Below are 23639 nucleotides of genomic sequence, written 5' to 3'. Positions count from 1 at the left end.
CACACTAATAAAGATGTAGCAAAGGTCACAGGAGGGGAAAACAAACAAACATATAAAAAAAACAGAAGAAGCAATGGAACACACATCAAAAGGCTATAATTTTCTGAACAAATGGAGGAATCCCACATCTACCAACAAGGTGATCTGCCATCACTCCAATGCTAATGCTCTGCACAGTGAGTCTGAACTTTTGAGTTGAGACCTAGGGAAGATCTGAGCTCTGTACTGACTTCCTCACCATGAGAACACTTACCAACACTGCCAGGCTACTTGGTGGTGCAAATGAACTAGAACATGGTAAACCCATCCAGGGCCTCAATTACAGTCTCTGTGTTACACAGGCTAGTGGCTGTTACTAATAACTGCTCATTTAGAAAAGATTTATACGACTGATTTATAGTAGAGGTAGGCCAGCTGAAGAGTGAGAAAGAGCTCCATGTTTAGAACCAGGCTGAGGTCTGTTCAGGAGGAGCTCAGTTGTGTCACTGGGCTGCATGTTTCCATCACCAGCAGCCTCCTCTTCCATTCATGCTTAGAACAAGGGATATTTGAAGAGGATGAGAAATGTGAATAATACAGTTTTCATGAGGCACCAAGGAAAGGGTTTAGAAGCAAGTTCCCTGGAAGACTGGGGCTCACCTCAGGGAAGGAAAATGGAAATTCTTATCAAAATACTCATGAGTGAGATTCTACAAAAGGCAATTTTCCTCCAGTTTTCTCCATGGGGACAGCTATCTGATTTTCAAGTATACTTCAGAGTATATTTTCAAGTGCTGGTTAATCAGAGAAATCACATAACATCACAATCCTGTGATCACATTCTAGCATCAAGTTCAGTCAGACTTTCCCTGTCTGAAGAGAACCAGTGCTGAAATAAAGGAGGAAAAGAAGCTAATAATTAAGATAAAAAAAATCTCATATAATCTCAAGGCATCTGTCAGTCACTCTAGCCAGAGGGACAATAGGTCATAGGAATCAAGTTAAGAATGGCATAAAATACAGAGCAGTGTGACTGCCCGTGTACAATTCTTAGGACAGTCATTTGTCAGAGGTCATTGTTCAGCAAAGAAGCACGTGCAATATTGATGCCCCAGCTCCCATCTGCTAGAACCACAGGCCACAACAAGTTGACCACAGACCAACGTCTTGTGGTCAAGGCAACATACCCCAAATCTTCCCAAGGAATCCTGAAATACACTTGGAAAAGTATGCAGGAATACTGGCACATAAACCGCAGAAGTACAAATTCTTATTAGTATGTGCACACACATACATGGAACACCTGTTTGCATATAACACACAGTTTTCCCAATATATCAATGAGAACCATATAACACACCTTTACACACTTTTAAGTCCTCATTTGCTTATAATACCTTCTTTACAATCATGGGCATACATATGCAACTCATTGATAACATACTTCCTAGAAGCTCTTACAATTTCAATACACAATACCCTTGAGTTTATGTGCACAATGCAGAATACCCACACCACACATATACATGTATATACAGAACTCATTCTACTCACACAGTACACACCAGGGATCAAGCTAACAAAACGCCCCAGTCAAACAAACATTGTCTTTGATTTTACCCTTGCTTCTCCTATCCTGCTGCTGACCAATCATAAGTCTACTGAGATGTCTTTTTCTTTGTCCACCTTTTGTGGGAATTTTGACACCCACCTATTCACTGGGTAGTGATTAGTCTAGAATCCATGTTTTGATTTCATTCGTTTCTGCCTTCCTCCCAGGATGATTCCTATGGAGCCCAAGCTAGTCAAACTTGTTATGTAGCTGATTTTCCGGTCTTCCCAATTCCTCCTCCCAAGTGTTAGAATTATTACATGTACCACTACCTCCAGTTTATAAAGTGCTAGGGATGGAACACAGGGTTTTTTACATGCTAAACTAAGCTAGTGCTCTACTAACTGAGCTACATCCCCAGCCCTAGAATTCATACTGTTCTAATCACACCCTTTAATCATTACTTCAGTTTATAAGAACTGATGGAAGCAAACAAATCTCTACTCTAGACCTTTACACTAATACTGGGTAAGGATTTGACAGACCATTAAAACTGTTTCTTTCTTTCTTTTTTCATGGTAGTTCTTTTTTTAAATTTTATTAATTTTTTTTAAAATACCAATCCAAACTCCCACTCCCTCCCCACCTCCCATCCCTCCACACACCCTTCCACCCCATCCACATCTAATCTTAAGAGAGGTAAGGCACTTTGCTTTGTGGAAGGTCCAAAGCCCTCCTTCTAGGCTGAGCAAGGTATACATTCAAAGAGAGCAGGATCCCAAAAAGCCAGTACATGCAGGTGTCTGAGAAATATTTTTCTTTCCTAAAGATGGAACAATTCAAGTGCTTAAGAAAAGATCAAACTGAAAGAAACTGAATTATTATTCATTTTAAATAAATACACAGTAAATAATACCTTTAAAATTAATAACTTTCAAATATCCCCTGAATATTTTCCCTTGTACATGTGGTAACTAAATTTATTCTGCAAACTGGAGGAATATGTATCTTCATTATGTGAGGCAGAAATGTTCTCCATGACAACCTGGCTACAAATGCAGATTGCCAAATCCCTAACATTTGGGCTACAAAAATAAAATGTGTATTAAACACAGAGACATAAAACCAAGCTTAAACAGTTAATAACTCTATTTAATCACTTGTTTCCATAGAACGGACCTACTTAGATCTTGATCTCAGTTTCTAAGCTAGCTTGCACCTACCAGTCCGCTCTACTTTCCCACAGTGCATAGCATACTGAAAAACTAAGCTTTCCCAGGTGAATTAAGTGATAATTGGGCAGGTGTCTTGACACTCCCAAGTGAATGTCCCATTAAATCAATAGGTAAAGTAATTAATCCTTATGACAGATCCTCACCTAACTGTAATGAGAAAACCACTAGCCTACTTTCATAGGAACACCAGAAGAATGAACGAATAACATTTTTAACAGCTCTCTTATCTCACTGCCTTCCAGCTATTAGCCTTGGGTTTTCTCTGAGGGTAGCACGTTTGGGTATTGTGCATGAAGACACTAGGCCTCTGTGGGGGAAGATTTACTTTACTACTAGAATTTCTACCTTCTCTCTGACCAAGGCTCCCAGAATGTTTCAACTTACCCTAAGAACATCAGAGTTATTGTCTCCCCCTCACCAACCCCAGTTATTACAGGTACCTGCAAAGACTCATTTTACTGTTACCATCCTAAATACAGGGAAATTGAAAGCCTAGAGCTAATATCCTATCCCAGGGTTATAAATAAGGAGGAGATCTGGACTTGGGCTTGTCCAGTCCCAGGGCCCCTATATCACAGGAGATGCAATACAAAGTATATTTTACATATATTGATCAAGGTCAAAGGCAATGCTAAAGATGTAAAACCTGGGCCATTATTTCCGTCTTGGAAGAGGTGGCTTCAATGCAGAGGAGATTGTATTTTAGCTAGAATGATGGACTCAGTTTCTCACAAGGTTACAAGAAAAATATCCCTGGGGGAGCCAGGGGAACCCCAAAAATGCAGATGAGAATGTCAGTGTGTCTGGATGTCAGGAAGGTGGACCTTCACTGACAGGTGAAGAAAAGATGAAGATGATACTGAGATTTTATGCAGTAGGTCAAGGAAAAAGGCCCTAGGCAGATAAACTGAAGTAAACAAAGCAGGTACATGGTAAATGTCTTTCTATTGAAAAATACAGTGGAGGATGGATCTGAGGAGATAACTCATTCAATAAACCCAAGTTTTATCCCCAGAACAAATGTTAAGAACTGGTCATGATAACAGCAATTATAATACTTCCAACGCTGAGAGGTGGAGGCAGGAGTATCCCTGGAACTCATTGTCCAGCCAGTAGAGCAAATGTGGTAAGTTCAGCGAGTGATACTGTAGCCCAAACCAACCAACAAACCAACCAACCAACCAACCAACCAACCAACCAACGAAACAAAGGTGAATATAACCTGAGCAATAGCATCCCAAGCTGTTCTCTGGCCTTCCACGTGTGTATTCACATAAGAGTTCTCATTTGCACGAGTACATACACAAACATGTACATGTACACAGACATGCACACATACCCACAGTAGAAATATAAGGAAAGTGAGTTGCAGAGTCATGGAGGTATCGCTCAGTCTCAGGATGTGGAGAAGAGTTGCCAGCATAGAGCAAGAGAAGCAGGTACATCTAGCAGAAAAAGTAGACTGAAAAGGCCTGAGGCAGACCTGAGTGAAGGTAGAAGGGTAAGATCTCAGGAGATACTCTGGGGGCTGAGGAATAGTCCTCATATTTTCTCTGATATAGAAGAGAACTAAGCAAGTTATTTCAGGGAAACTGCACTGTATCATACCCAAGCTCTTAGAAGGTCCTTAAGCACAGTCCATCATGCTGATATGAGGTCTGGGGACTGCTCAGACACAGCCCCTAAGTCTAAGGTATTCCATGCAGGAAAAGCTGTGGTCCAGCAGTCCATCAAGGGCAACATCATTTCTGATCATCGCAAGTGATGACATTATCCAGTGAGGTTAATGATACATAACCCTTGAGCAATTTCCAGTACACAACTCACTATCATGTCTATTTCTAATTATTTTAATATGAGCAAAGCAGCCTAGGCAGGAAAGACTATTACTACTGACTTGAAATTAGGACAAGTGTCACTCAGAAGGTCTTGGTCAAGATTACAGAATTAGTTGATGACAAAGGGCTCATCTTTGACACAGGCCTCCTGCTCTTTCGAGCAGGACAGTGTTAATCTGATGCTGAACAAAGATTACTTCATCAATATATACCATGCAGACCATCATTTCATAGCACTTTCTCTACACCCTGCCCTTCTCAGTAAGGAGATTTATCATAAGAAAACAAATGACGGGTTAAAAGATAGATAGAGATAATAGATAAAATTAATAGATAAAGACAGTTCTTGAGACATTCTGTCTTTTGCCAAAAGAAAACTTCAAAATCCAAACTTGAGGATTTCTCTGACTGCCAAGGTACTCATAATACAAGAGGACATCCAACCATTCTGCACTGAGAAGTCTGTTCTTCTTGTATTTGGGGAAACAGGCCAAAGGCAGAACTGCTAAAGGGTCATTAGCACAGGCACTCATTGAGCAATCTGTACAAACAAGACATTGTCCAAGTAAGGTTTATAGTTAAATGGATTTGTTTTCAGATGCAAAGGCATCACTTGGAGACCTTCATGCCTCTGACCCTGGAACAAGTTATTCAATTGTCCCAATGCTGGTTCTGAGTTTTTAAATGCTCTAGATTGAACTCTGACCATCCAGAACCTGATTCAGTGGGGGACAGTGCTGAGGGGAAAATCATTTTCATTGGTCCCTAGCCATTACATAAGGGGCTTTAATGACAAAGCCTCTAATTATCTGTGATTTGTGAGAGTCTCCCAGAGGACTATACAGGCCAGGCAGGCCATCAACAAGAGTGTTATTGGCTTCTGTTTGGTGTTGCTGATACTTCAGCACTTGTTCCAGGCACTGCAGGATGTGGGCAGGGTCCCTGACTCTATCAACTACATAACAGCATATCACATTTAATGGCAAATTGCACCAAGCAAAAGTGGTTTCAGATATCGTCTAATATTAGCTAAGGATGCATACAGCCTTGTGGAAATAGGAGTGGTAACTACCCTGGTCTCCTAAGTGTTGCATTTTTTACCTGATAACCAAATTTGGACCCCTTTTCAGTTTGCAGAGATACTGATTCCTGTTCCTAAAGAGTTTCAACTACTTACTCTGTCAGGCTGGGGTACATGCTACTTTCCAGCTCTCACCCCCTAACCACACAACCATTTTTGGTCTTTCCCCCCATATATTATAGTGTTGATAGATGAATGAACTTCTAGAAAACACAGGGTAAACAACACAGCTGGTGTACAGCAACATATTCATGTAAAACCTAACCACCGCCAGGTGGTGGTGACACATGCCTTTGATCCCAGCACTCAGAAGGCAGAAGCAGGTGGATTTCTGTGAGTTCAAGGCCAGCCTGGTCTACAAGAGCTAGTTACAGGACAGGCTCCAAAGCTACAGAGAAACCCTGTCTCTGGGGTTGGGGGGGAACCTAACCACCTATGACATCAATCTATGTTTATGTCTGCACACCACAATACTGAATACTGGGGCATTTCTACCGCCACCAAGCAGAACACCAGTCATTTCAACGGGGAAGCACTGATGTAAAATAATAACATTTTTTCTTCTCTCCTGGCCATCTCAATAGGATCTTCTAGTTGAGGCAGGGATTCCTTCGAAAGATTAAATCTTGTATGATTCCTACCCTCTCTTCCTGAGATATACCTTACACAAAAAAACACAAATGACACTCACCAATAGCCCCACTTTAAAATCTTGTTCAGCAGTTTGTCAGAAAAGGTAGGTTCACTTCTATTTTTTTAAATAGATACAACTACATATGGCACAAGAGCGCATACACATATCCCCCCAACACATTCTCATGTAAAAATGCTGACATATATTGATATGTAAAATGGAACCTGACTGAGATGGCCATGACTTCCAAATAGCAAGGTATGTCAAGACACTACTAGTCACACAGTTGATCTTGTAAACCAAGTTTTTATCTGTAAAGTTTGAGCCAACTTTCTCTGTCATACACTTTATCTATATAATGATATGTTGAACAAATAAACATGAATTCTTTCACTTTTTTTTTAACTTGGACACACATGTACTAGGTCACCAAAAAGGGAGAAAGGGAGAAATGGAGAGAGGAGAGAACTCATACCTGTCATGTCTCAGGGCTCTCATGTCAACATAGACAGTGGTAGGGTCAGGTCCCGATGTCCCCTATAAACAACAACATGGTATGGTTACCCTGTTTGCAGGGAAAGAAGCTATATATATACACCCTACTAACTGGGAAAACATCTGGTCTGATCATCTACATTCCCAAAGGAACATTTTAGGATCACACTGGCCCTTCACAAAGCTTGACCCTATTTATGCATAATAGTAAGAAAAGAGAGGGTATAACTTGTTTTACTAGAAAATGTTTGGCTGCAGAAGTGGTTTGTCAAAGATATGAAGTGTCTTGCTAAGAATTTTTCACAATATGCATTCAGAAAGGCTATTTTTAGACCTTCAGATACTGAAGCTGAAGCGTGACAGGAGCTGACAGATTGAGGAGGAAGATACAAAAGATAATTATTTTGTTCCTTTTAGTCCTGCTTGTGCCTCCAGCCTCAGAAGGCTATTTTTGTCTGTGACATAAGTCAGGGAGATTCTATGTTTCCCAAAGTCAGCTGAGTAGTAAGTACTCTGAGCTGTCTTCATTTAATATAGCAGTCCAAAAATCTCATCTTGGCATCACAAATATCTTCTAAAAATATACGGGAGTAACTTCTGACCAGTGGCCTCTGCTCACTATTATTACTGAAATGACATAATATTTTACATTTAGTGTTAAAGCAATGCAATACTGAGGTTGAAAAAAATATGGCTAATACCAGAGATTTGTGAAAGGGGTGGGAGAAGTTAAGCTCTTCAGAATTTACATAAATTGTACTATATTTCTTTAAGAAAGAATCTCAATTTTGCACCACAAGTATGTTTAAATGTAAGAATAAATAACAGCTTTGTTGGCATGATGGTGCATGCTTTTTATCCCAGTGCTCAGGAAGCAGGGGCAGAAGCAGGTAGGTATTTTTAAGTTTCAGGCAAACTAGGGTTACATAGTAAGACCCTACCTAAGACAAAACAAATTATTACTTTTTTGTTCTAACACCCTGTGATAGTAGTCAGTGGGGTCCCACCACTGAGAGCAGGAGAAAACAAAACACATACAAGTAAGACTTGTATGCTTATAGTGATAGTGTCCTAGAAACAGTGTTCTTTCTACCTTGTAATTATTCAATGGATCTGTGTTATAGAGGAACAGGTAGTGAGACACTGTCCAATGTAGTGAACAATGTGAGACTCAAAACCATAGGTGGTCAATTAAAAACAAGCAAGGCATAAAACAAGTCCTGAAAAGTGAACAATGGTGGGAAATGGAAGTAGACTCAATCTACCCTAGTTGGTGCCTCTGCCACAGACCTGTAGAACACCTGTCCATTTCTGCATTGCACTTCCAGCATGTTCCAATGTTGGAGGCTAGAAACGCAGGAGGTAAGGAAATGGGTATGAACTGGTGTGATGAACAAAAAAGTCCCCTACCTGCTCGGCCAGTGTCCACAGTCGGTGGGGCTACAAGCAGCAGGAGGGTGGGGACAAGAAAATAGGAAAAGACAACAGGCCAATAGACACAAAACACAAAGGATACACATAGGAGAGACACACACAAAAGAACACAACAATTTAGAATGGGATGAAGAAAAGGGAGGGATGGGGTAGGAAAGAGAATGCAGAAAGCAAGGAACAAAGTAATAACAAGATCAAAACAATGTCAAATATGGAAACCATTAAAATTAACCATACTATACTGTTAAAGGTGGGAGAAAACTGAAAAGATGTCAACATATCCACAGAGCACAAAAGAGAAGTAGAGGACAGATCATGGCATGTTAATTGTGGCAGTATCTTTATCAGTAAAGTAGATAGCATGCCTCAACAGTGACTTTATGGTGCTTTGAGTTTTCCTCTTTCCTATGGCACTTGCAAGCATATATCTTAATGGTTCACCTCAAAGTATATATTTCATTAGTTTAATCTACTGACTTCATTGAAACAGTTTTTTAAAAGATGTATTCTATTTTAAATTATGTGTGTGCATGTGTCTGCACCTGTGAATGTAGACACTAGTGGAGGACACAGGTTCTGAGAACCAAACTTAGGTCTTTTTCAAGAGCAGTAAGTGTTCTTAATCTCTGAGCCACCTTTTCAGCTCCTTAAATAATTTTCTCATTATGACAGTGAAGATAAGTCTTTACATTTATAATTATGGTACCCCATCCTATTCATAAGATTAGTAAAAGAAAAGCATCAGAGGTACATTTGAAGTATGAAGCTATCAAGTACCAGGCTCTTACACTGTATATTTGCTCCTTCCTCTTTATACATGGAGTTTGACATCAGCCTGGGCTACATGAGACCCTGCCTCAAAACAAAAACAAAAACAAATAAAAAAGTCCAAATTTTTAGAGAGAGTGGAGGTGGGGTAGTCTGGGTAAAAGATAGTGAAAATCTAGCTAATTCACTGTACTGTCATCTGTCAGGCTGTGCCATTAGCTGTCAAACTGGTAAATGGAATGAGATTCACAGGGACCAGTCAAAGACCATCTTGCTTGGTTTTAAAATGTTTTACTGGAACCCATTTATTTATACACGATCTGTTTTTGCTTTGAGCTGAGTCTTCTGAAAAGATCATATCAACACCAGACCTAACTTCCTCACTCTGAGCCTGTAGGAAAACGGGCCCAGCGAAGGCTTCCTTTTCCAGGGCTGGTAAGCAACATGCAATCGCTTAGGCTGGAGAGTGGTGCAGCTTTGCTGTTCTCACTGATCTTAAATGACAAGCTTGGGTCCTGAATTCTTAGTTCAAAGCATGGTCTGAAACCCAGGAACTTTTCTTGACTGTAACAAAGAACAAGTCAAGTGATGGAGGATCCAGGTTCTGTAATCTCAGATCAGAGACTTAATTACCAAGGACAACATACAGCAGAAGACAGCAAGAAAGTTGTAGCTGACAGTGACTAACTCCCCAGAGCATGCAAAAATTTCTGACAACACTTTATTTTTAACTTCTCTCATTTAAGAACATGGCAGGGGAAAACAAGTGGCTTGATAGTTCAAATTAATTAAACTCTTATTATATCTGTTTTATGCTGGGAGAGTTATACTGCCCTTTGAGCACTTCACTTTGTTCTCTTTAATGATCAATGACTCTTATTTCTATCATTGTGATGACTGTATTTCTCTTTCTCTGTGGGAGTTTCAAGTTTCAAATTTCAAGTTTTAAGGTTGACTAGAACTATTACATTGATTTAATTCCACAGTTATTTATAGACAAGCTTTCCTCTCAGACAAATAACTCATCTTATCCTATGTAATAAAATGCCAGCATTCACATTTAAGTTTCTTTTATTTCTGCCCCATAATGAGAAAACAACTGAGGTCTCCATAGGGAGATGGAAGGCATTATTTTCCTTTCTCTTCCTTTAATGAAAAGAGAATGCTAATTTTTATGTTACATAGCTAATGCAGAGAGTTTCTCTGCTTTAAATAGCAGTCAATGCTATGGGAAATTGTTCCCAGCATAGGTTAATAAACAATGACACTGTTTAATGGTGCTATAGAAATTGATGTTAGGTTGGGAATAGTGGCCCATGCCTTTAATCCCAGTACCCAGGAAACAGAGGCCAGTTTGGTCTACATAGAGAGTTCCGGGAAAGCCAGGGCTACATACTGAAACCCTGTCTTGAAAGATAGGAAGGAAGGAAGGAAGGGAGAGAAGAAGGGAGGGAGGGAGGGAGGGAGGGAGGGAGAGAGGGAGGGAGGGAGGGAAAGAGGGAAGAAACTGATGCTAAAGCTAATTAAAAACTAAAGAGATAATTTGATTTTTACAGTATCTATATTCATCGTAAACTCAATAAATCAAAATTAAATCATTTTTATAGCTCAAGATTCTAAGAAATACCATTCATAAAAATTATAAATGACTCATTTTTATAGATTTCTTTGTTTTTATTTTATAGCTCTGCCAGTTAGCAAAGTCTACTTAACCTCTCTAGCTTTTTTTTTTTTTACCTCTCTAGCGTCTATCATCATAAAAACCAATGATTAAGCTTTATCCATCATGAATATGGGAGGATCAAACTAGAAGCTGTCCTAATAAAAAGGTCAAAGGTTAATAACACTCCTCATTTTGTCTGTCTGCCTGCCTGCCTGCCTGCCTGCCTGTCTGTCTGTCTCTGCATGTTCTTACCAAGCAAAGCCTAAATGGCCATTTTCACTTGTAAGAACAATTCACTTGATGAGGAATCACACTACGAGTGAATTTTTGAGAAACTCAGAAGTGCTATGTTTTTTAGACGGGACACTAAGCTGTGAACAAGCAAGTATTCATTTAGCTGATACAATGTGAATCTTGCTCAGAAATGACAGCATCAGTGTATATGAGAGTGTGCTGAATCCTAAAGAAGGTCATTAGTAAAGCTGTTCCCCAGCACAACTGCTAAAGAAGACATGACAGAAAGTGTAGAGAATAAAAGGAAGAGGAATGAAGGTCCTTGAACCTATGGAGTCTGAAAGGTTTCAGAAGGGATCAGGAAGGGGACAGAGCCTTTGCTATGCATTTGGTGAACAGCCAGTTTTAGGCAAAAACATTGCAGATAAAAGTGTGAGCAAGCAAAGGCATGGATGAACTCCACAAAAGAGAAGGTTGTTCAACATAGGACTGACCATAGGTAGAGATATGGGAGGCTGGGTACTGAAAATAGCTGGGTGAAGAAGATGCTTGTAAAATAAAGACAGACCCATAATTTATTCCTTCTAAAGTTTAATTTTTAAAATTACATTCATTTATTGTGTACAGTGTGGGGAGAATGGTGAATACATGTACTATGGTGCATGTGTAAAGATCAGAGGACAACCTGTGAGAGTTCTCTCCTTCCATCACATGGTTCCTAGAGACTAAACTCAGTCATCAGTCTTGACAGTAAAAAAGCACCTTTATCCACCTAGTCATTTCTCTGGCTCCCTTTTAAACTTTGAAATGGCATGCTATCTGATATATTTGTATATATGTGTATACAATTAGAGATAGGCTTGTTGAAGCCACAAGATAACCTCAAGTATTCTTTCTCAGATACTGTCCACTTTTCTTACAAACAGGGTCTTTCACTGGCTTGAAATATGCCAACTAGACTAGGCTGGCTGGCCAGCAAGGCCCTAAGATTCTCCAGGGTTTTACTTCTTTGGTGTTGGGATTACAAGTATGTATTACCTAGCCTGAACCCCTTTTTAATGTGGGTTCTGGATTTGAACTCAGATCCTTGCAAGGCAAGCATTTTAAAACTCAGTCACCTCTCCAGCCCCTTCAGATACATTTTAAATGGTATTTATCAGTGTCTGTTCAGCACTAGGGGGGGGGGGGGGGAAAGCATGATTTCATCTTTGAGTATTCAAGTAACTATTCAGGCCTTTTGGTTCTGTAGTTTAAAAAAAAAATCCAAATCTATAAAGCACATAAAAGCCTAAAAAGGCTAGGAAATCCCCTAAAAATGACATCATTAATTTTACAAAGCATTTCCCAAGGAGCAGACTTTTTTTTTAAGTGAATTTAAATGCACTTTATTTTTAGACAACCTACATGACATGTTTTTTCTTTAAAAGAAAAAAAAGGAAAAAAAAAAAAAAACAATGTCTTCACTTCCAGATAAATCATGGTCAAAATAAGAGCTCAAGGTGAAATCAGTCCCATTTGAAGGAGCAGACATTTTAAAGCCCAAATTCACATGGTTGAGGCTCCCTTTCAAGCCTGAACAAGGCCCTGCTTAACTACTGTCTTAGAGAGATCAAATCTCATCATTGTAACTAGCTGATTATCCACTGATGGCGTGGAAGTATGGTGATCAGAAACAACCATCGACTGACAGCACATGTTCCCACTGATGTGCTAATATTATGTGCGCTGGTGATTTTGGTCTTCCAAAGAGAAGCCTTAGTTTTCTTACCATCTTTAACATTTAGAAAGAAAGTGGGAACACCTCAAGAATATCTTAGCTTTTTATGTTTTATTTTGCACATTAATCTTCCTCACACCTTATTTCACACTGTGTCTTGTTCTAGAGAAAATACTATGGGGATGAAGATAAAGATTTCTGCCCTCCAAACTATGTGCTTCATGGGCTTTCTTTGTTCAGTAGCTTCATCAGATAATTTTTAATTTTATAAAATAATGGAACATGAATATCCAGTGAACAGGCCTTCCCCAGAGCTTCTACACCATCTCTTACTCATTTACTATCACCTAGATATTTTTTACAGCTCCATCGTTTTTGTGAATATGATGTATGTTGCAAACTGACATCTGTCCAAAAACTTCTGTGATCACCCACCCTAAAGTAGATGCCTTTGACCAAGTCACTCTTTATTCTTTTATCCTCCTCAATGACAAAAGATACTCACACTTTCTGGAAAGAAAAAAAAAAGATATATGTGTTGACTGTTCATCTCACTTTATCATTGGTTAGTTTCTGGTAAATTTTACCTTGGGTGGCAGAAAACAAGAGCATAGATGGACCACCTTTTCTGAGGTATAGAGGCTTAAATGTATGAGAACTTATGAGTCGCTGCCCCCCGCCACAGCCTTCTGGGAAGTACCAGAGTGGTACATCTCTAGCTACTTTTCAAAAAGACTGTTTTTTAAATAAAAAAAATGCTTTTAAATTATAAATACATCCTAAACTGGTTGCATCACACTAGTTTCCAGTGATGATCTTGAGGGTCTCATCTTCGGCCCACTCTACTCAAGAGCTGGGATTACAGGTGTGCACCACCATGCTTGCTTACATGCAGGGTACAAAGCCCAAGAATTTGTACATACTATATATGCCACGCTACCTAGGAGCTATCTTCTCAGCCCTGCAAAAGTTAATTCTGTAGCAAAATCTGATCCAAATGGTCTTCAACAAGAGACCGCAGGGCCGTTTTCCTTTGTGTATCATTTACTTTAATTTCTACTATCAGAAATTTTGATATTTCTAACTTAATAGTAAATTAAATTTGTAAAAGGAAAATCTAACTAAAAATTAAATGAAGACATGGAAAATATGAAAAGTATAAAAATGCTTGAAAATTTTTCCAAGACCCACAAACAAGGCCATAACACCTATTGGTGATGATAAAGTTCAAATTAGTAGCCATACTTATGAGGGTTTTTTTTTAAAAAAAAGAAAGTAAAAATATATTACTATCTCCCATTATAAAATTAATACTTCACTTGCTCAACATTTTTTCAGCATATTTATCAGATAACTATTAGGTGCCAGGTGCATAGGAAGCAAGGATTCCTCACGTTGCCTGGATCTTACACAATGTTTCATTTCAAGTAATTAACCTATTTAAGGGAAAACTGTAACTCTGTGTGTACACATGTATATACACATTTAAGTTTTGGAATTAATATGTTAACTCTATGTTCTATAACTTCTCCTGGGAAGACATGAACAAATGTCTATTTATACCAAAGAGGACGCAAACAAATGCCCAATGAACTGATTTCAAGTTTAGCTTACTGAATCAATGAGTTTACTGGGTTTACTTAAAGGAACTCAGGTGAGGAGTCACTTACAGGAGAATGGATGGCTTAGGCAACTGCATCACCAGAAAGTCCACCTCATCATGGGTGATGACTTTCAAATGCAACGTTCCCAGAACTGCCTACAGGCAGCTCCGCTGAAGACTTTCCTCTCTTCAGCAATTATTTATCGCTTATGGAAGAAGTTATGTAGGGGCTCATAAGCCAGACACTTCAGGGCAAAGATATACACACTACCTTCATTCTCTGTAAGACATCTTAAAACACTGTACATCTAGGTGGACAGATAAAAATGAAAGACTAGGGAATTAATAAGTACATTCACTGCATGCCTTTATCTGAAAATTTTCAGTTTTGTAAAGAGCCACAGAGCTTTCCTTTCTGTTGCAGTAATTAATGCTAATGGAGAATCCCTTCTCAGCTTCCCCTCCCCTCATTTGTGAGCATTACTGTGGTCAAGATCATGCTCCCACCATCACCCTCTCTCATGGTTGTTTTGCTCAATAATGTGCCATCACAAACAGGAGGTAGAGGTGTCCCATTGTGCTACTGCTGCACATCCCTGTAATAGGTAGATTTTTGTGCCTCCCACTTCTAATACAAAGCATGGTTAATCATGTATGATAACCAATAAATGATAATAGGAAAATAATTGATTTTGTTTCTAGATAAAATTGGATTTTATTCTTTCCTTGGAGAACATCAGCAAACTGGTCAAATAATATGACCTAAGTACTCTTTCTTGAGATGAAGTTCCTTTCCTTATACCCAATAGCTGTACATTTTTGTTACTAGCTATCTGGACAAAATAAGATTGACCTTTTCATACATGCAAACAATATACTTTATCACATTCACCCCTTTCACTCCTTCTTGATCCCTTCCCCCTCCTGCTATCTCTTCCCTCCAAAAATGACTCCATTCTATTTTTATGACCCTTTTTGTAGGGAAAAATCAAAATTAGATTCTACATATGAGAGGAAATACTTAATATTTGTTTTTGTAAAACTGGTTAGTTTAATTTTAATATAATGATCTCCAATTTTATAGATGTCCTGCAAATGATGTAATTTCATTAGTCTTTATGGCTAAAGCATACTCCATTGTGTACACACACACATACCACCCTTCACATTTATCACATTTTGATATAGGAGAAAATATAAAAACTTGAACACTAAAAAAAACCACAAGATAAATTCATATAAAAAAAGACTTTCCAATAATAGGAGAAGATTGAATTTGGATTTTGAGTGGAATTTACTTAGTATTTCCACTTTTTTAAAAAACAGTATACAATCAATTTGAAGGGAAGAAAGAAGGCAATAGGGAACACTTACAAAGTAATTTTTCACAAGCTTTTTGTAGCTATTTTCTGCTTTGATCTCCTCAGAGGTGCCCGTGTGTATTTGTTTGCCCCTTTGCATAACGGCTAAATCCAAGCATCTAACATGGACAAGAACGTTCTGAGGTTCACCCGGAAGCAGACTGCAGCAGCCCTCTTTGGGAGTATCAATGGCAGGGACAGTGAGTACAATGGAAGAGAGGTACAGGTAGGGACTAATAGTCACTTGCTCTCCTGCAACTGCTGAGTCCATCTGTTGCTGTGTGCTCAGGGAACACCTTGCACTCCATTGAGGACTGCTAGGTGCAGACAGGAAGCACTCAAAGAGGGTGCTCATCTACTCTTTTCTGGCAGTCTTAATCTTGCATCTCCAAGCCTTCACAAGTGAGTGTATCAAAAAAGGAAAAGAATAGTGAAGGGAACCAAGAAGTGGACTAATGAAGAAAAGGAAAACTACCACCAATTCCTTTGCCATGGTCAGTGCCAGGCTTCTTTTGGAGAGCTGCCTCCCTCCTGGCTATTTCATAGAAATGCAGTCTTGTTTCTATGTTGCTATGGCAGCAGCAACTTCCCAGACCTGCTCAACATAATGAAATTTTCCCTCCAGAAATCACTGCCTACACATGAATCCACATAGATCAGCAATTCTCAACCTGTGGGTCCTGACTCCTTTGGGAGACAGATGACCCTTTCATAAGAGTTGCATATCAGATATTTGTATATCAGATATTTATATTGTGATTCATAACAGTAGCAAGATTACAGCTATAAAGAAGCAATGAAATAATTTTTTTGGTTGAAGATCACCATAGCATGAGGAACTGTATTAAAGGGTCATAGCATAAGCAAGGTTGAAAACCACAGACAGATGATTTTCTTGTATGTAATTTTTGAAATAAAAGTCTAACAGCCTAATTTTGGCCAAGAGCTACTCTTGTGTCAATGTTAAAGCATGACAGGGCAGAGTAAGTGCTGTGAATAATGGCTATACATGCAGTCTCCAATTAAAAACAGAAAAAGAAACAAGTGTGTAACAATCACATCTATGTGATGAAAAGAAATGCATCTAATGCAGGTAAGCACCTGCCCAAGGAAAATTCACTCAACAGGTCTGCACTGTGCACCTGTCATTGAGGTTCACTCTTCTGACACAGCACTTACTGGTTTCAATTAACTTACCTGTAAGCAAATTGCCAGGTTCACTCTACAGCCAAAGGAAGTGCTAACAGCCCGTGGGTGGAGACCCAAGTCCTTAAAGAGCTTTGAGAAAGACTGTGTAAGGGCGATTCGGGGACGTTCTTCTGCCACAACCACACAGGTTCTTACTCGGGACAAGTCCAGTCCTCGTGCCTGGAAATAAGGGCAGGAACACTAAGAAAGTGTTCAACATGTGTAACCTAGACACCCTTTTACTCAGAATCCCACAGGAATGATGAGACTCCAACATTGTTCTTCAATCTAGTACCATCGAATCTAAATGTTCTATAAGCCATTCTAGGTTAGTGCAATAAAACTAAACCAACCAACCAGCTGAACAAACAAACAAACAAACAACAGAAGCACAGGACAAAACCATACAGGTATTCAAAATGTCAAGATGTCACTGAAAACATGTTTGAAGCAACAACAAGAATTGTAAGGAAAGGGGTGAGACAAGCACTCTCATTTGGGAAGAGCAAGCATTACTGTGCATTCTTCTTCTGGGAATGACCTAACAAGAATTTACATACAGTGAGGCTGGAAAGATGGCTCAGTGGTTAGAGTGCTTTCAGGTCTTCTAGAGGACCCAGTTCAGTTCCATCACCCACATCTTACAGTTCACAGCTGTCAGTAACTCCAGCTCCAAGGCACTAACACTCTTTTATGGCCTCCACAGGTACCAGGAAACATGTAGCATGTTCAAGCAATTGCACATGCATGTACACATATACACACACATTTTTAAAAAATAACTCATATAGGAATGGAAAATATGTTTAAACATATTTTTAAATGTTTATATTTATTTAAAATATATACATATGAAATATGTTTAAGCAGAAAGGCAAAACTAAAGTGCTTAGACAACTTCCTAATGACAGTTCTCCATTTACATCTTTTAAAATATATTTATTTATTTATTGGTTTTTTTGAGATAGGTTTCACTTGGTAGTCTTTGTTGTCTTGGAACTCATTATGTAGACCAGGCTGGCCTCAAACTCACAGAGGTCTGCCTGCCTCTGTGCCCAAGTACTGGGATTAAAGGTGTGCACCATGACCGCCCAGCCTCCATTTACATCTTATGAGACTTGAAAAGTTGAAACCAACTTTCATTATCAGGTGCATTTCCATTTCTACATTAAACACACCATTAATTCTTTCTCAGGTTCTGCAACAAATATAGAAAGCTGAACTATACAATGAAAAGCACGAGAGTAGGAATTCAATGAACTGAATACAACACTGGTTAGTTAAAGCCAGCGTGCCTCAGGCTGGGCTGAGGGAGAGGAGATCAGTCACAAAAGGGCCTCTGCTGAAGGTGGTAGTGCACGATGAGTAATGCTGGCTCGAGTAAAAGCAGAGCTGCTGACAAAGGAATTACCCAGACTAGTTCCTCAAACATTCCCCAGAAGAGAAAACTACAAGGGTTTTAGGTGTGTCACCTCTGGACTACACTTCCAGATTTCAAGGTAATTTTGACATTAAGACCTGCTGTATAACTATAACCACATGTATAAAGTTGTATAAGAACAATTAAACTATGAATACTACTAATAATTTTCTGAATGTTCAAGAGGCTGTGCCACAACAGCAACTCCAACTAGCAATTCAAAATTTATCTCTACAATTCTTCAAGTGTAGGAATGTGGGTAGAAAGGTTGCTTAATTCCTCTGAATTTAACTTTCTCATCTTTAAAAGGAAGATAGTAACATATTTTGCTTCCCAGAGCTGTAGCAAGTATGAACTGAAATGTAAAGTGCTTGGTTATCACTCAATTGTAATAGTTATTATTATGTAATGTCAACAAAAAAGCTAATGAAAATGCACCAGGCCACTATGTAATGCAACACAAATGGATCTAAGAGATAACTGCGTTCTGTAATTCTTCCTTATGTAAATAAGTAATTTTTAAAAACTGTATTTATTTACATAGTTTAACATCATAGTTTCATATTTTGTTTTATTGTACTGGGCTGAACAGGAAAAAATCAGAGGAGATAAATGTACTATGTTCTGCTTCACTATATGTATACACACAAACATAAATAACCTCCATAATTGCAGACCCAGACACACTGTACAGACAGAGAATAGCAGGCTAGAATACTATCAAGACAGATCTTGGCATTATTTTCCCTCTTAATAATGATTATTCAACTTACCATGAAAACATGTCTATCAAATGCCCTCAGTTTAAACAGAGGGAAATATTGTTCTCAGTGCAAATCAAAAAGAAAAAGAAAAGAGAAAACCAAAACACTGTTCACTTAGCTGCAAAATTAGATGTTACAGCACAGACCTTCAAATAAAGGCCTTCCAACAAACTAAAGATGAATGCATAAATTTAAAACTTTCTACTTGAATATCAAGGAACAGAGAAAAATTTAGCATGTCTTGAACACTGATGGAGGAATTTAGGATAAACTACAGTCCTGCTTATTAGTATCTGTGGCAGTGGTAAGCTACTCAAGGGGAAAACCTAAAACTTCATTTTCCCCCAAATCAATTTGCAAGCAGATCACACTTCAGCTCTTTGTGCTGGCTTCACCCAGTGCACGAGTGTCTTTTCTCAAGACCAGAGTGGCCTGAGGGCTGGTGAGCATTGAGGCCCTAGTGGGGCTGCTTACCTTGAGGGACTCAGTTTGTGAGCCCAGCCCCTTGGTACAAAGCTCCATCACCGAGTAAGAACAGAAGGTATCCCGGACTTTGTACTGACTCACAGCAAGAAGCCACAAGGCAGGGTTGGTCTCCAGCTCAGAGGGTGGAATCAAAATGGACTGATGCCCCGAGTATACGCTGCAGAGACAAAATAGGCCATCAGGGCTAGGACCCAGGGCAGATGGGAGAGAGAGAGTAACATTCATCCTGAGAAACAGGACCACTTCAAGCAATGTAATCATATGTAAGATAAATGTAATAGAAAAGCCAGATGTACAAAGATATAAAAAACCACACAGGAAGAAAATTAGGACTATCAAATGAAGTCAAACACATGGTCTTCTGAGTTTTAATGTGTACTCTATTATGTCCAACACATCAACCAGAAGGACAAGGACAGTCATTCTTATTTTTTTATGTTTATACTTGAGAAAATATCTAGGAAATTGACAGATTATATATTTCAATTCATAATCAATTATTAGGTAATTGGTGTGTATTAAAAAATAAAGTATTTGTTTATACTTCTATTTTAAATGTTTGCTTATCACTTGAATTAACTTGAACTGTTAATAATATTGATTATAATAAAAGATCCAAAATAAATATTCTGAGATTTAAAGAGATATTTTAGCTATATAAAAATTCATAGATGAAACTCACATCTGTGTGTGTGTGTGTGTGTGTGTGTGTATGCATGTGTGTGTTAATCTTCCTAGCATAAGCTATTTCTTTAAGTGGCCAATCTCATTTTAAAATTTCAAGACCTTAAGCAGAGGGCCTAGCAGGCTCAAGAAATATAAGGAAACTCAATGAGCTTACAAACTTACTTTGAACAGGATCCTTCACATAGAGAAGCATTGCAGAAGCATAACAAAAGGGCATTGGTGGCAAATTTTCATTTCTCTCTTTATTTCTCCATTTCAAAATTTTACTTATTTTTGTAAAACAGAAATATAGCAAACACCGATCTTTCCTATGACCTTTTCAATGCAGTTCCTAATTTGAGAATGAAGAGATCAGGTGCATACAAAGTAAGAAAATCAGACTTTAAATTATTATTATGTTTTCATTTAAACTGGCTGTTTCTTTTTCTCTTTTTAAAAATTCTTATCGTGGGGCTGGAGAAGTGGCTCAGCATTTAGGAGCAATAGTTGGTCTTCCAAAGGACCTAGTAACCATGTGGCAGTTCACAACTGTTGTCTGTAATTTTAGTTCTAGGGGATCTTCATGCCTTCATGGGTACCAAGCATAAATGTCATGCAGAGACATGTATAGAGGCAAATACCCATAAACACAAAATAAAGAAAAACTTAAAAAATTAAAATTCTTAGTATACTGGGTTCCATAAGACCATTTCCACATGAGTGTATAATGAATGTACTTTGAGCATATTCTACCCCATCATGCCCTGCCACCCTTAAGTATATTAATTTTTGCCTTGACTTTTAAAATGTTGTCAAGGCAAAAAATACATATGACATTAACTTTATCATTCTGAAAACTCATATATATGTGTATGTATACACACACACACACACACACACACACACACACACACACACACACACATATATGAGTGTTTGCCTGAATGTATGTCTGTGCATCCTTGGAGGTCAAAAGAAGGTATAAGATCCCGGAACTGAAATTACAGACAGTTATGAGCTATTATGTGGGTGCTAGTAATTGAACCTGGGTCTCCTTGAAGAGCAGTCAATGCTTAACCACTGAGCCATCTCTCCAGGCAGCCTCAACTTCCCATTTTAAGCAATTCCATATATCAGCAGCCTTTATTGTTCTCACAAGGATGTGCAAACATCACTCTTATCTATTCCCAAGCCCTTTCTCCACTCAAAGAGAAGCTCTGTACCCTTATAAAAATATTTTAACATCTCCCTTTTTTCTTGCTCTCTATTTCTGTATGCGAATTTGGCAATTCCAGAATTTCCCTGCAAGTGGAATTATGCAAATATGTCTTCTTTGGTATGGCTTATTTCACTTAGAATAATGATTTTGAGGTTGCACACATAGCCATGTGTGTGTGTCTGAATTTCCTTCCAAGTTTCATCTGGATACTATTTCACTGGGTGTACATATAACATGGTATTTACACATTCTCCACTGATAGATACTTTACTGGGATCTACCTTTCAGCTACTGTGAGTGAAGCTGTAAGGAACAACATTATACCAACATCTATTCGAATATTTCTTAATTCTTTTGAGCATATATTCTGGAATATAATGGCTGAACTACAGGGTAACGCTGTGATTAGCTTTTTGGGAAATGTTGACATTACGGTCTACACTGACTGTGTTAATTTTGCATTCTTACTAGGATGTACAATATCCCAGTCTCTCTGTATCATTTGCCAGCACTTAGTATTCTCTGCTTTAGTACAGCTACTGTAGTATGAAATGATACTTCACTGTGATATCTATTTGCTTTCCCTATGGAAATGTGCAAATGTTTATAGTCAATATATCATGATCAGTAAAGTCTCATGAAAATAATTCCAATAGCCAATAGGACGACATATTTTTACTGACTTGCTATTTATTAAGTATCATTTTTTGTTTGGCTTTATTGAGTCAAGGCTTTCCTTTGTAGTTTAGGCTGGTCTTGAACTTATGGTAACCTTTCTGTTAGAGACTGTCAAGTATTAGGTTTCAGGTGTGAGCCATCATACCCATCTCTAAAGATCACTTTACATTAAAGTTATTTGACAGAGTTCAAATAACATTATGCAAGTGTATCTATAAAGCATAGCAGACTTATATACTATCCAAACAGCTATCTGTTACAAGTTATTTTCTATTCAATAAAATGTGAGGTTAGCTTAGTTCTTGAGAGCAAACCTGAACCCAGATGTTCATCTATCCAGAACCAAAGCTTTTTATACTCAGTTTCCCACTAGTTCCAAAAGCTAACATAAGATGAGCCTTCCAACAAATCATTTGTTTCTTTCAAAGTATATCCATATATTTCTCCAATTAACCTTTTAAGAAACTTACTTCAGATCTGACAGCAAAGCAAATGTCTACTTAGCTCTCGCAATGCATTTAAGGTATTAATTTATGCCTCCTCTTCTCATTCAGCTCCATGTACATTAAAATATATTCTATGTTTAATTAAATGTATGTGTGCACAGATGCACGTATGTGCAGCAGTGCCTGAGGAGGCCAGAGGCATCATATCCTTGTAGGATTGGAGTTATAGGCAGTTGTGAACTGCCTGGTATGGGTGCTGGAAAAGAGAATTGGGTCCACTACAAGAGCAGTATGTGCCTTAACTACTGACCCTTCACTCCAACCCCATTAACAATTTTTGAAGACTGGGTAACATTTCCAGAGTACACCACAGCTAAAACAGACACCCACCTCTCTCCCTCCTTGGCTTGAGAGGTTTGCATGATGACCTCATCATCCTAGCCTTTTTCCTAAAAATGTGCAGCCTTTCCCACAATGCTCAGGGCATTCCCAACTAGACTGATTCTACTGGAACTTAAGATTCAATTTGCTACCAGGAAGGCCCATTTCCAGTTGGGCTTGCTGGCACATCAGGATGAGCTTACAAACTCTAACTAGTTGTGAGTTGTAATTAGAGCCCTACTCATTAGCTAATGTGTTATCTCCAATTAGAAGCCATAAGGTAGCACTGAGCAGAAATCATAATAAATGGAAAATTTACCTCGGTTTTATGGATATTAAAAGAACTACCTCAAGGCCAAGGATCATACACCAGCAAAAGCCTAAGCTCTAACAAGCCTACATTATACATCCCCCAAATCATAATTACCCACGAAGAAGTATTATGTGTCTTTCTATCCTGAGAAGCAAAGGAACATGGTGTTTTCTGTTAATATTAAATGCTGAATATTCAGCCCATTCATGATTCAAGGTTCACAATGCTAGCTTAATTAGATATTCTTAGAGGTTTTTTTTATTGAAGTTGAGATTTAAACAGCTACTCCTTCACATTAAGGACTTTTCAGTACCACCAAACAAGCTTAATGACATTTGAGCCCAATGTCTTCGGGAATAAAAACTGAGGAGTATAATCTTATAATGATTTTCCTCTTAATTCTGTCAATCTACCATATCCATACTTCCCAATTTTAATTTTGAAAATGCTAATATAAGGAATTCCAAATTGAAGAACATTAAAT

General features: G+C 38.4%; 1 protein-coding gene across 4 annotated transcripts in view; it reads right to left on the bottom strand.

Moving 5' to 3' along the window:
• The window catches only part of Dip2c (disco interacting protein 2 homolog C), a 373272-nt gene that overhangs the window by 13319 nt on the left and 336314 nt on the right, over positions 1-23639 (bottom strand). For all 4 annotated transcript variants that reach the window (XM_038334504.1, XM_038334505.1, XM_038334506.1 and 1 more), the window contains 3 exons: positions 19441-19609; positions 16792-16962; positions 6795-6856 (listed from right to left, as the gene is read on the bottom strand). In XM_038334504.1, coding sequence (XP_038190432.1) covers positions 6795-6856; positions 16792-16962; positions 19441-19609 — 402 coding nt within the window. The remainder of the gene's footprint in view (positions 1-6794; positions 6857-16791; positions 16963-19440; positions 19610-23639) is intronic.

Source organism: Arvicola amphibius, chromosome 6, assembly GCF_903992535.2.
Source record: "Arvicola amphibius chromosome 6, mArvAmp1.2, whole genome shotgun sequence".
NCBI lineage: Eukaryota > Metazoa > Chordata > Mammalia > Rodentia > Cricetidae > Arvicola > Arvicola amphibius.
Note: the sequence above shows the minus strand (reverse complement) of the source record. Positions and strands in the feature narration are given on the sequence as shown.